The following is a 14,437-nucleotide window of genomic DNA, read 5'->3' on the forward strand; positions in this document are numbered from 1 at the left end:
TATTTTAGATATTTTTAAAATTATATCTCACTAAAAAATATGCAATATGGATATAATTATTTTGTAGATAATAAAATTTTATATAATATAATATGAATATTATTTTTTAATAAAAAAATTATACTCCCTCCGTCCTCAATCTATCTATCCATTTTGTTTATGCACGAGATTGGAATATTAGTATTATATTTGGATAAAGTAAAAATAAAGGTAAAAAGACTAAATTAACCCTATTAGTATTGTATGATATAAAAGTAATAGCAATTGTGTAATATATTGTAAATTAGAAGGGTAATATATAATACAAATAAATAAAAAAAATATAATTACTTATTTATAATTAACTTAGAATTTATTTTATAAAAAATGAGAAATTTTAAATATAGATAAAAAACTTATTTATGTATAAGAGAGATAGAAATAAAAATTTTGAGTAGACTTTGCCTGTAAGAAGTTAAAAATATAATTAAATTGATTTATATTTCTTAAATGTATTTAAAATGAATTAATTTATTAAAAATATAAACATGTCATTTTTTATGTCAAGAATATTTAAAGAAAATAGGTCATACTGAGGGAGTATTAATATATATACTACTTGTGTTCTAATTTAAAATATTATTTTTGTTTATTCCATTCAAAAAGTAATTAGACACTAATATTAAAATATCTTAAATTTTTTTATAAATTAAAAATAGAAGTATTACAAATACAATTAATTTTTACATAAAATAAAATCAAAGACAAATATGTGGTGTGTTTGTTTGGGGGTTTGGATTTTAAGTTGGGATTTAAATAGTAAAAATTTTGAATTTGAATAGTTGTATGATGTGAATAAATAGGTGTTGATGTGATGTTTTGAATGTAAAATTTATTTTTAGTATAATATAAAAAATGAAAAATAGGTGTTTAATTTGATGTCTTTTAGGAAAAAAATGGAATGAATAGTGAAAATCTAATCCAATTCTCCAAACAAACACATTTTCAATAACTAATGAAATATTTCTCACTTTACTACAAAATTTAAATGGATACATTCAAAAGGGATAGAGGAGTAATATTTTAATAAAAAATTATATAATTTACAAATAAATTATACAATACAATATATAATTCATAAAAAAATATTAATATAATATATAATATATTATATTATATAATTGTACGTAGCATAATATATATGTTTGAGCAATTTTGCCTATTACATAATAATATACTCCCTCTATCCCATAACTATAGTCTGAGTTGTGTTTGACACGGTATTTAAGGAATATTGATATTATATTAGTAGTGGGTAAAAAGTATGGATAAAAGACTTTTTTGCCCTTGTAAGCGTATGATTGTAAAAAGTAGTGGCAATTGTGTAATAATAATAAAAAAGTAAGAATAGTTTTATAGTTATATGATTATTTATGGAAATTTTTGCCCTTGTGAGCGTATTAGTGTAAAAAGTAGTGACAATTGTGTAATAATAATGAAAAAGTAAGAATAGTTTTATAGTGATATGGTTATTTATAGAAATGAGACTATTGTTTTGAGACGGACGAAAATAGTAAACAAGTATATTGTATTGGGACGAAAGAAGTATAAGTTGTATAACTCGATACAACAATAATGACTTGGATCAAATCAGCTGCTACTTGTCCCACATGGTTAGCCTAGTGTGACTTTCTCGTTGGACCTAGTTTGCAGGATATTAAGTTCGAGCGGGAATTTATCCAGTGCGCATTTTCGAGTAGCGGTGGCCGCTCTTCCTGTGTTAGCTAGCATAGAAGTATGCTACGTATTTTAGACTTTATAATTATTATAATTAATTTTTAAGTAAAGTAATTTTTTGATACAATAAAATTTTATATAAAAAATTAGTATGTTTATTTTATAAATGGTATCGTGTATATATATATATATATAACAAATTCAAGTATAATTAAAACCTCATTACACTATTTCTTTTGTATATAAAAAAAATATAAAAGCATGTGTCCCAAATTTGATTTCCTCCATTATTACATTTCAAATCGGAGAGACCTAAAAAAAAACAATTAACAAAACAACAAATACAATACACTCGATCCTTAATTTATCTTAAAAATCCACAAATCAATAAATTAATTAATTTTTTTTTTTAAAAAAAACCCTAATTTTAGACCTTCATCATCCCTGGCTCGTACGTAATTCCGGCGTTGACTATCCAAGAGTCGCCGAGGAACGCCTTCGCCGGCGTCCACCCCTCCGCCGTCGCCGGGTCAATGCGCTGAATACCCTTCCACTGGACCCGTTTACTCGTGTCGGATCCGGGGCCCCGATTCTGAAACTCCGCATAATAACACGTGTCCAGCGCAAAGTTCCCGTTCATCGGCGTCCACCCCTCCGGCGAGATGAAGCCGTCGATCTCCGCCTGCATTATCACTGTCCTCGACAGCTCCTTCCATGGCCGCCCCAGGAACGCCGGCACCGGCGGCGCAGCCGCCAGAAGCTCCGGCGCGGCGGTGATGTGGCCGCCCTCCACCACAATCGCCCCCAGACTTCGCGGATCCACGCGCCCCTGCGCGGTTATCGTGCACGCGCGGGCGTCGGCCGGCCGCCGGACGACGATCGTCGTGTTCTGGAAGATCGCCAGAGCGTCACCGAAGATGAAGTCGATGGTGCCGGCGATGGTGCAGTCGCGGTAGAATTGCCGGTAGGTGTGCGTGAAGAGCGTGTCCTCGTAGCCTTCGATGTTCACGTTGAAGAAGACGGCCCGGTCGCCGGAGACCCGCAGCGCCACTGCCTGGCCCTTCGCCGGCCCGGCGGCGTTCTCGATCGTCATGTCCTTCGCCACGAAGTCGTCGGAGTTGATCGCTGCAACAAAATCCCCAAATTAAATTTCAAATTTAAACTCAAACCCTAACCCTAATTTTTTTTCCGATCTCGGCGAGGCTCACCGACGGTCGGCGTGTTGTACGTCTTCACGCCGTCGACAGAGTTCTTACTTCCGGTGATCTTCGTCTTCCCCGGACCTTCCCCCAACAGCACAATCTTGTTCATATACCGAGGAATTATAACTTCTTCATTATAAACGCCGGCCTTCACGAAAATGACGAAAGTGTTATTGTTCTGCGGCGACACCATTTTTATAGCTTCGTTTATCGTCTTAAACTGTCCGCTGCCGTCCTGCGCCACGACGGAATTAATCGCGGCGGATCCCGCCGGCGGCGAGTTGAAATCGTACAGCACACGATCAGCGTGGTCGAATCCGGCGCCGGCGCCGGAAGCGTCGTCGGCGAAGAGTCGACGGCCGGATTTAAAACCTTCGAATCCGAGGGATTGAATAATCGACGTCACGCCGTCGAGCATGGCCAGGCCATTGCTGGCCAATTCCTTGCCGGTTTTCAGAAGCTGCTTGATCTTCTCGCCGGTGTCGCCGGAGGTGTTCTCGAAGGCGTCGGCGCAGGTCTGGTGGTAAGTTCCGACGGCGCTCAGCCATGACCGGAGATCCTCGACGAATTCCTCCGGCTTGTCGGGATCGTAATCTCCGACCTGATCGACGGTGCGTTTCAGGTCGTCGACGGCGGCGTTGAGCACCTCCTGGCAGACGGAGAGGGAGTTTTTGACGTCGGGGTCCTCCGCCGCCTTTTTGAAGAGCTCCGACTTCTTGACGACGGCGCTGATGGTGTCGACGGAATATTCCAGCGCCGCCTGGATGAGCTTTTTGGGGTCGGAGCTGTTGGTTTGGGAGAGAGACTGTTGACAGGTTTCTTTGTAATCGGTCTGGGAGCAGAGAGCTTCGGCCGCCTTGTTGTTGGCGGTGACGGCGGCGCCGCCCTCCCCGGCGGCGTTGTTTTTCGAAACTACTATCACGGCGGCGACCACCATCGCCACCACTAGGACCGACGCGAGCCCCGCGATGGCGAATTTTCCGGTTCCGGCCATTATTGCGATTTTATAACTAATTAAATAAATAAAAAAAAATATTATTATTATTATTTTATAAAATGATCGATTACTCGACAGGGTTCATTTGAGCCCATTAATGAGGCACCTCCTGAACTCTGTTTTATTTTAATTTATTTTATTTTTTTTTGGGGGAAGGGATGAGAATTGAAGAAGCCAACCATCTATTTATGGGTCTCTGACTTTCTAATAATAGAAATATGTACGGATGTCATTTGTCGGATTATACGTGGCTTGGCGCATGTTTAGGAAATTTCACTTTCTGTTTTTAGTAATTAAATTATATAATTAATTTTTAAAAATTAAATAGTACTCCCTCTGTCTCAAACATTCCGCAACATTTTTTTTGGTACGTCTTAAACATCTTGCAACATTCTAAAATAGGAAATAATTAATTATACTTAATCTTTACCCCATATTTTATCCTCTCACATCATCCAAATAAAAAAATAAAATATTTATTTCTCTCCGTCACATCACCTAATTTCTAAATTATCCTACTTAATGCTATCCACCTAAAAATCCGTGTCAAAAGTAAATGTTGCACCTTGTTTGGGATAGAGGGAGTATAAGCTAGTCGTTTCCTTGAACAAAGGCAATAGTTTGAATTTATTTATTTAGTTTTTATAGCATTGAATAATTTTGTTGTTAGTATAAAATCGTGAAAATGCTACTATATGACATAATATTCTATTTATTGTTATCATTTTTTTTTTAATGTCACATGTACATATTGGATATAATTTATTACTCCGTTCGTCTATACATAAAGTATACAATTACTTTTAGCCCGGTGTTTAAGAAATGATAATATTTTAATTATAGTGGATAGTTAAAAGTAGTGTAATGATATTTTTGTTTTTCCTTTTTTGTGTAAAAGTAACGATGTAACCTAAAGTATAGGTATTTGTTAAAAAAATGAGATATTTAATGAAATATTTAATCTGTAATTGGACTATGATCTTTGACAAAATTACATCAAATATCATTTAAATAAAATCTAAAATCAACACCACATTTTAAATCAATTTTAAATCACACCACCACAAACCCTAAATGAACATATTCTTTGATTGGTTTGCATTTGAATTAATTTTTTTTTAGTTTTAATTTATAAAAAATTAATACTATAATAATTTCTAAAATAATAAAATATTTGTACACATCGGTCTACAAGTCATACAAGCCAAGCATATTGACATCATAGATTGATCCATAAATCAAAATAAATCCTTACAAAATGTTTTGCTTTTCTCATGCTTTCTCACATAGTTTGATTAACTATTCAATAATTTTCTTACATAGTTTGATTAAAAAATATGCATATTATTTATATGGGTAGACTAATTAATCTTTTTTTTTAACTTAACTCAACTCGACTTGACTCTGGAACATTGCATTATGTATCGTGTGAAATTGTAATTACGTCTTGTGTGTCAAGCGAAGGATGTTTCACCGCTTGATCTACAAGGGTTTGACGGGCTTATTATTAGTAGTTGATGCATGGAAATGTTGTGTACATGATGAACCGGAGTTGGTTGAGCATGTGAGCTGTGGATTTGGCTAGAGTATGTCGTGGATTGACAAATCGGATAATTTGTTGTGTCAGCAGTAGACTTGATTAAACTTTGTCATTGATTGACAAGTCGGATGATTGGTTATGACCCGTGAATTTATCTGGACTTGACCATTGATTAGCAAATTAGATGATATATTGAATAAGCTGTGGATTCTACTTGAAATTTGTTAGTTAATTGACAAGTCGAATGATTGATTGTGTGGATCGTAGATTTAGCTAGGTTGAATTGTTTGCTTGACTATTGTTGATTGTTGGTTGTGATAATATATTGCATATTTAATTTTTTACACAATTTTAGTCGATAATACTACTTTTCTCGTGAGATTTGTCTACTTTCAGCGCATGAATAAAGACAAAATGTATTGTAATAACTTGTATTGACATGTGAGAGGAATTTATAGTTGTGATGCACTCAACTTGCATAACATACGAGCCAGAATGGTATAATATTTTTATTAATAATCATATAGATTAAATAATAAAAAGATTAATTTGAAGTTCAAACCAAACAAACCTTCTATTTCCTTTACAAAAGTATAATAATCCTCGGGTATGTTTTTTTTACATTAAATTTTAAATTTTTATTATTTGAACTCTGCATTTTTTTAAAAAAATACATTTTTTTGTTAAATAAAACATCCTATCCTATATTATTTTAATATTAAATTCAATTCAAAATTTCCCCGGAGAAACATACCCATTGTTTTCGGATCGCCGCATATTTGGTCATCATGTAATGAACCCCAAACATAGAAATGCGGCAACCCGTCCCTCCCTCCCTCCTCTTTGTCCGTACAACTTTCTATTTTAAGAAAGTCCCCGCAGTACAAATACTCCGCCGTGTCCGCCATTTCCACCGCCGCAATAATCACAGAGTTCCTCCGGGAGGTGCTTTCACACCTCTCTCCGAACTCTGTCCAATAAATTAATTAATTGGATCAATAATTAATTAATTATCACATAGGATAAAAAAAATTAATATTTAATTAATCACCGTTATGTCCGGCACCGGAAAATTCGCCGTCGCGGCGCTGGTGGTGGCGATTGTCGTCGCCACCATCGTCGTCGTCTCGAAAACCACCGCCCTCGGCGGCGCTCAGATCACCAGCTCTAATAAGGCGGCGGAAGCTCTCTGCGCCCAGACGGATTACAAAGAAACCTGCCGGCAGTCGCTCGCAAATTCCAACTCCTCCGACCCCAAAAAGCTCGTCCAGGCGGCGCTGGAATATTCCGTCAACACCATCGCCGCCGCCGTCAAGCAATCGGCGGCGTACAAGGAGGCGGCGGAGGATAAAAGCGTCAAAGACGCGTTAACCGTCTGCGAAGAAGTTCTTAACGCCGCCGTCGACGACCTGAAACGGTCGGTAAATCAAATCGGCGATTACGATTCCGGCAGCTCCGGCGAATTCCTCGAGGAGCTTAAATCGTGGCTGAGCGCCGTCGGAACTTACCACCAGACCTGCGTCGACGCCTTCGACAATACCGCCGGCGACGCCGCCGAGAAGATGAAGGAGCTTCTGAAAACCGGCGAGGAATTGGCCAGCAACGGCCTGGCAATGCTCGACGGAATTTCGTCGATTGTTCAGTCTCTCGGATTTAAAGGAATCAGCTCCGGGCGGCGACTTCTCGCCGGATTCGACCACGCCAATCGAGTATTGTACGATTACAATTCAGCTCCGGCCGGCGACGCCGCCATTAACGCCGTTGTCGCTCAGGACGGCTCCGGTCAGTTCAAGACGATAAACGAAGCTCTGAAAATGGTGCCGCCGCAGAACAATAACACCTTCGTCATTTTCGTGAAGGCCGGCGTTTATAACGAGGAAGTTATAATCCCTAAACATACGAACAAAATTGTGCTTTTAGGAGAAGGTCCGACGAAGACGAGAGTCACCGGCCGGAAGAGCTTCGCCGGCGGCGTGAAGACGTACTACACCGCCACCGTCGGTAAGCGTCGTCGAAGTTCAATTCAGAGACGGAAAAAAATTGAAAAATTAAAGACTTTTAACTATTTTTGCAGGTGTGAATTCCGACGACTTCGTCGCAAAGGACATCGCGTTCGAGAACGCCGCCGGCGCGGCGAACCACCAGGCGGTGGCGCTGCGGGTCTCCGGCGACCGCGCCGTCTTCTTCAACGTACACATCGACGGTTACCAGGACAGTCTCTACACGCACACCTACCGGCAATTCTACCGCGACTGCACCATCTCCGGCACGATCGACTTCGTCTTCGGCGACGCTCTGGCGATCTTCCAGAACACGACGTTCGTCGTCCGCCGGCCGATGGAGAATCAGGCGTGTATGGTGACGGCTCAGGGGCGCAAGGATCCACGCAGTCTGGGGGCGATTGTTATCGACGGCGGCCGGATCACCGCCACGCCGCAGTTCCTGGCGGCGGATCCGCCGGTGAAGGCGTACCTGGGGCGGCCATGGAAGGAGCTGTCGAGGACGATTATAATGCAGGCGGAGATCGGCGGTTTCATTTCGCCGGCGGGGTGGTCGGAGTGGGACGGGAACTACGGGTTGGACACGTGTTACTATGCGGAGTATGAGAATCGGGGCCCCGGATCCGAGACGGGTAAACGGGTCCAGTGGAAGGGGATTAAGCATATCGACGAGGCGACGGCGGAGAGCTGGACGCCGGGGAAAGCATTGGTCGGCGACACCTGGATCACCGCCGCCGGAGTTCCGTACGAGCCGGGGATGATGAAAGCCTAATTTATTTATTTAAACCCAATGTGATAATTGATTTATTCATTCATTCGTTAATAATATATCCAATTTATTCATGTTTCGATATATATATATATAGTTTTTATTTAATTTCACTGCACTTACAAAATATAAAATTTTAAAATATTTTTGACTTCACAATAGTTATAAAATTAAAATTACCCAACTAAAGAAGAACTCTCTCCCTAAATTAAATTCACTATCTAACCAAACTTATATACATTTCCACGTTCTGTCTCAAAACTATATTTTGGATTGTATTTGGCACAGAATTTAAAAAATATTAATATTATATTGATAATGGATAAAACGTATTGGTAAAATATTTTTTTTATTAGTGTAAAAAGTAGTGATAATTGTGTAATAATAATAAAAGAATAAGAGTAATTTTACAGTGATATAATTATTTATGAAAATAAGACTATTATTTAAGACGGACAAAAATGATAAACAGGACTGTTGTATTGAGGCAGTGAGTAATTTTTATAAAGGGAAAGAATATTTCCATAAAAATATTGATAAATTGCAAAGTATGTTTATTTGACATTATTTTTACTATTTAATTTAGTCAATTATATATAAAAATTTAATTGATTTTATTATAAAATATCACATCAATCTTATTTGATTTATTATTTTTTTCTAATTAATCAATCTTCTCATTTTACATTGCCTCTTCTAAATTGATTTATTTGAAATATTATAGTATTTTATTATTATTATTATTATATTTTTCAATTGAATTCTTAAATTTACCAGAACAAAAAATCAGTTAGCACTTTTAGTTAATTCAATATATGAATATTTATTTTCTAATATCATTTATGTGCAATTCAATTATTTCTAAAAAAATGTTAATTTTTTATTTCTTTTTCTCACGTAATCTGTCAATTTTTTCTATTTTATTATACATAATTGGTCATATTTTTTTGAAAATATCATCATATATTTTAATTACGTTTAAAATTTTATAATTTTCTATAATTTTAAATTTTAATTAAATTATTTAGTTATTTTAAGTTTGATTTATAATTATTTTTATTATATAATAATTATTTTTACTAATATATTTTTTAATTTTTTATTAATTATATTCTAATTAAATTTTCTTATTTCCAATAATTTGACAAATTAATTGGGACGGAAAAAGTATTTAATACTTTATTTTATTTCACCAATAATTTGTAAATTTGTATTTTATGATTTTTTTTGCAATATCAAAATGATTTGTTTGCTAATAGAAATTTACATATATTTATAATTTCTTAATTAGCTCAATAAAATTCAAGAAAACAAAATATATAAATAGGCAATGTGTCCAAATAATATATATAAATAAAAATATTGCGTTCTAGACCGAGTTTGCCTCTCCTCGTGTTGCTTCACTTAACTCACTGAGTCCACTCTCCAAACCCAACTCGCCGGTCTCCGCCGTCGCAATTTGCCGGCCGCCGCCGGAAACCGCCGGTGGTTTCCGGCTAACACTGAGCAATCTCTTCAATGATAACAACGACGAGCTCTGACTCATCTCGTTATCTAACGGCGGCGGCGCCGCCGGCGTCTCAATCCGAATCCCTAACAATCCTCGCCCACAATAACCTTTCCTCCTGCCCCAAAACGACGCCGTATCGCTATTCCCCTCGTCGTTTTGACCGCTCAACCCGGTTCCCGCCGCGGAACTCGATCCGGCGTCGGAAGCACTCGCTCGGTCGGGGAATTTCTGCGCCAGCCCGACCGGGTTCACCACCGGTTCGATGGAGGACCGGCAAAGCGGGCAAGTGGAGTGGGAGTGAAGCCACATTCCGATACAGTCCACGTGGAAGGAGTGGCCGCATTTAGGGAGGAGGCGAACGACGTCGTTTTCTTCGAATTCCGAAAGGCAGACAGCGCAGTCTAGCGACGGGCGGCGCCGCTCCTCCTCCTCCGCCGCCGAGGAGGAGGAGTAAAGGAATAGTGGAAGTGAGTTTAAGACGGATGGATCGAGGCCGCGGTCCACGGCCGGTCGGAGGCGGTTTCCGGCGGCGTAGAAGACGATGTGGCTTTGGCTCCGGCGGCGGCGGCGGCGGCGAAGGAGGTGCCATCGGGCGTAGAGGTGGATGCAGGCGACGACGAGGACGACGGCGAGGACTATAACGGCGGCGATGAGCAGCGTGCCCTCACTCAAATTGTAAGATTCTTCTTCAGGCTCTCTCTCTCTCGGCAATTCCTGATCCATTTTGCCACTGCGAGGGGACGACTCTCTCTCTCTCTCTATATATATATATGTATATATGTATGTGTATGTGGGTATATTTTAATTACTTATTGTAGTGAGTGAAACTCTTTTTGTGGAGTAAGTGAATAGTGGAAATGGTGAAGTCAATGGTTTGGTTTAGCTCATAATAATAATAATGATAATAATTTTATTTTTGTTTGGATTAGTTTATTTTAAAAAATTTATTTTGATTTAATAAAAAATATTATATTATATTAGTAATTTTTCAAATTGAATAGTTATAAAAAGAAAAAAAAAAAAAAAAAAAAAAAAAAAAGCTACAAATCTAACGAACCAAGTGATCATATCTAATTTTTTATTTGGATAATAAAATTTTAAATTTTAATGTTTTTCTATTGTGACCTAAATAGAAATTGATATAATATTTTAAATATAAAATTACTTGTTAATATAAATTTAATTATATATAAGAATAATTTTTTTATTTTACTATTTTAGTTTGTCTATATCATAATTTATTTATTTTTTCAAAAAAAATAAATTTTAAATAAATATTAAAATACTTATATTTTTTATTTAATATAAAAAATTAAATGAATATTACACTATTTTATTATATTATGATTATTTTTGTTTTGTGAGATTGTTGGAAATATTTTTTTTTTATTTAAATTATAGAGAATTGTAGAGAAAATATACAAATAATAAATATTTTAGTGTATTATTTTTTTAAAAAAATATGAAAAAAAATTATTGAAAGAACAAAGCTATAAAATATTAATTTATTTTAATTTACCTGTCAAATAAAAAATTTACTAGTGAACAGAAGAAAAATAAACTATAGCTAATTTATTATATATACATATATATATATATATTGATAATTTTGCTATATATTTTGTTGGCATTAACATGGCAAGTAAACACGTCCGAAAAGCTTTATAGGAGTATATTTTTGTGTTTTTACTTCCTTTGAATATCAATTAAATAAGTAATTACTCCAACCGTTTCACTTACCGTGTCTGCTACATTATAGATACGATATTTTAAGAGGGGTATAATTATTAGATAATTAAAAATATATTAGTGAAAATAATTATTCAATAATATAAATAATTATAAATTAAAATTAAGATAACTAATTAGTTTAATTAAAATTTTAAAAAAATAAAATTAAAAAATTTAAAATGAGATTAAAGTGTGTAATTATTTTCCAGAAAAGGAAAGTGACGTGGTATGTGGGATGGACAGAAACAACAACGTAGATATGGTATGTGGAACGAATAGAGTAATATATATTTTGAATAAAAAATAACGCTATAACATTTTAAATAAAAAATAGACGTATTGAACTATATATTTTTAAGAAATAAATAATAAATAATGCAAAGAAACAAACAATAGTGTGTTGTTTGGCGGATTTAGATTTTATTTTTAAATTTTGATTAATAAAAAAATTTAAATTAGAATAGCTATATGATGTGATATAAATAAATATTAATATAATATTTTAAATATAAAATTAATTTTAATATAATATAAAAAATAAGTAGTTAATTTAATATATTTTACAAAAAATAATGAATAATAAAATTTTAGATAAAAACTCAAACATCCAACTTAGTTGTAAATACTAAGGCGTGTTTGGCAATTAGCTGATAGTTGTTAGCTGTTAGCTGAATCAATTAGCTAATAGCTGTTAGCTGATTCAATTAGCTGGTTTGACTAGCTGATTCGATTAGCTGTTTGTATTAAAATGTTTGGTAAAACAACTGTTTGATATTAGTTGTTTATACGTAAAATGACAATTGAGGACATTTCTATTTTATTCTTGTTTCTAATATATTCAATTATGTTTTTTTGAGTTTAGAATATTTAAAAATTTTTGTTATTAGTTATTGAAAATTGTAAAAGTGTTATAAAAGTATTTATTTTTATTACAGTTAGATTTTTTTTAAAAAAATAGTATATTTTTATTAAAATATATAAATAATTTTTTTTTATTGAAAATGATGTAAAATATAAAATAATAAATTTTTCGTGTATATATTTATTATGTTAGTTATCGATTAGTTCATTAAATTTATAATTTTCAATAAACTTAATTTATTTAATTTATTTTTAGTATAAAATTTATATAATGTAATTTTAATAAAAAATAAATTATTAATATTTATATTTTTTATTTATGTTGATTTTAACAAATTTATATATTTTACAAAAGTAAAACTATAATATAATAAAATATTTTAATATAATTAATAAATAATGAAAATATATTTATTTGTGTAAAATGTATAATAAATTTTTAAGGGCATATAAGGAATAAAAAAAATTACAGAAAAAACTATTTCAAAACGTTGGGTAAGTTAGCTTTTCAGAAATTAGTTTTTTGGGTCCAAAAAGCTATTCCAAAAATCTAATTTACCAAATACCTAAATTAGCTTTTTGACTGGTTAAACAGCTAAAAGCTGTTCAATAAGCTAAAAGCTCTTCAAAAAACTATTTGCGAAACACCCCTAAATCTTTTCTAAGCTTTCATAGTGAGAGGGTGAAGCTCATGCTAATTAATTATTTTTTTTTTTTAATTTGATGATAATTAGATAAAATGTCTAATAACATTGAACATATTTTTTATTTTAATTTTGATTAAAAATTTGACCGGTTGAGATCGAATTCAATCGATCCTTTAAAAGTATAATAATTGGTCTATTGTTTAGTCCGACCGATCGGACTCGATACAAACCCTTTAAGCGAAACTCTTATTCCCTTCAACTCTAGTCTAAATCCAAACCAAAACCATAAATTCAAACCACTAGTTAGTCTATTTTTTACTCCTTCCGTTTCACTTACCATGTTCACATTGCCGTTTTCGTCCGTTCCACATCTCATGTTATTTTTTTTTTTTTGGAAAATGATTATCCATCTTAAATTTATTTTAAATTTTATAATTTAAATTTTTTTAATTTTAATTAAATTAATTAGTTATCTTAATCTTAATCTATAATGATTTATATTATAAGTTAATTATTTTCACTAATACATTCTTAATTATATTTATCATAAATTTCTGTGTCTACAGTGACCAAGATACCCAATATGGGATGGAGGTAGTATTACTTTTTTGGGAAAGTTTTTCGATGGATTTTCAATTTCTTTATGCCGATTTTGGTGGATATCTGGATTTAAAGTGAAATGCCGACCTTCACTTTGTAATATGGTTATCTCGGGTCATTTAGCATTGGATCCGAGCCTTAGTTCGAAGACTTTCTAGTTGGTGTTAAATAAGAAAGAAGGAGTAAATTGATCTAGTTCAAAGAAGATTGGTGCGAATTGAAGTGGATCGGTGTTGTTCGATGCCAATGGAGGAAGAAGACGTTGTTTTTTGTTCGTCGGAGTGTTGGAAAATCGGTTATTATTGAATCGATGAAATTTAATTTTAAAATTAAAATCATAGTTTTCGGAACCAATTAGTCAGTGAGTTAAAATGCATGTGAATTGTATAGTGGTTATTAATAGTGTGGCGGTAAACCACAGACGCGTATGCCACCTACCCGAATCAAATAATGATATAAGCACACGAGTGTGAGTTTTGTCTCCGGCTCAAAGGTCTTGGCCGTGGTCGTCGGTTGAGCAAGAGTTCGGTAAATGCTAATTTTGACCAAGTCTATTATGATCTTGAGCCAAAATTGAAATATCAAAATATTTTGTTGAAGCCCAAGAAAATTGTAATATAGTATAAAATTATAATTACATGTATGTATAATAAATGATTATTTGAAATTCAAAATTCAAATAATATATTTATGATCGAAATTAAGTTTGGCATTTATGGTCGGACGTTACCGAAATTAATTATCGTTAGTTAGACGATTTCGACTCTGACATTAATTGCTCTGCATGGTGGAGGTGCCTTCCAACACGCACTAGTCCTCTCATTATAGTTCGTCAAAACTCCGAAATATTGAGGTACCTCATAA

General features: G+C 34.3%; 3 protein-coding genes across 3 annotated transcripts; 1 reads left to right on the plus strand and 2 right to left on the minus strand.

Annotated features, from left to right (window-relative positions):
- Positions 1-2,143: 2,143 nt before the first annotated feature.
- On the minus strand, positions 2,144-3,912 carry LOC127250177 (pectinesterase-like). The gene is made up of 2 exons (XM_051273338.1): positions 2,925-3,912; positions 2,144-2,841 (listed from the first exon to the last, which is right to left on the minus strand). Exons 1-2 carry the CDS (start codon positions 3,910-3,912, stop codon positions 2,144-2,146), a joined length of 1,686 nt encoding a protein of 561 aa, XP_051129295.1.
- A 2,598-nt stretch (positions 3,913-6,510) lies between these two features.
- LOC127250178 (pectinesterase-like) lies at positions 6,511-8,227 on the plus strand. The gene is made up of 2 exons (XM_051273339.1): positions 6,511-7,456; positions 7,530-8,227. Exons 1-2 carry the CDS (start codon positions 6,511-6,513, stop codon positions 8,225-8,227), a joined length of 1,644 nt encoding a protein of 547 aa, XP_051129296.1.
- A 1,328-nt stretch (positions 8,228-9,555) lies between these two features.
- Positions 9,556-10,457, minus strand: LOC127250606 (RING-H2 finger protein ATL5-like). Its single transcript, XM_051273969.1, has one exon. It carries the CDS (start codon positions 10,455-10,457, stop codon positions 9,594-9,596), a length of 864 nt encoding a protein of 287 aa, XP_051129926.1. The 3' UTR covers positions 9,556-9,593.
- Positions 10,458-14,437: the final 3,980 nt, after the last annotated feature.

Source organism: Andrographis paniculata, unplaced genomic scaffold (assembly GCF_009805555.1).
Source record: "Andrographis paniculata isolate CXL003 unplaced genomic scaffold, ASM980555v1 Contig37END, whole genome shotgun sequence".
NCBI lineage: Eukaryota > Viridiplantae > Streptophyta > Magnoliopsida > Lamiales > Acanthaceae > Andrographis > Andrographis paniculata.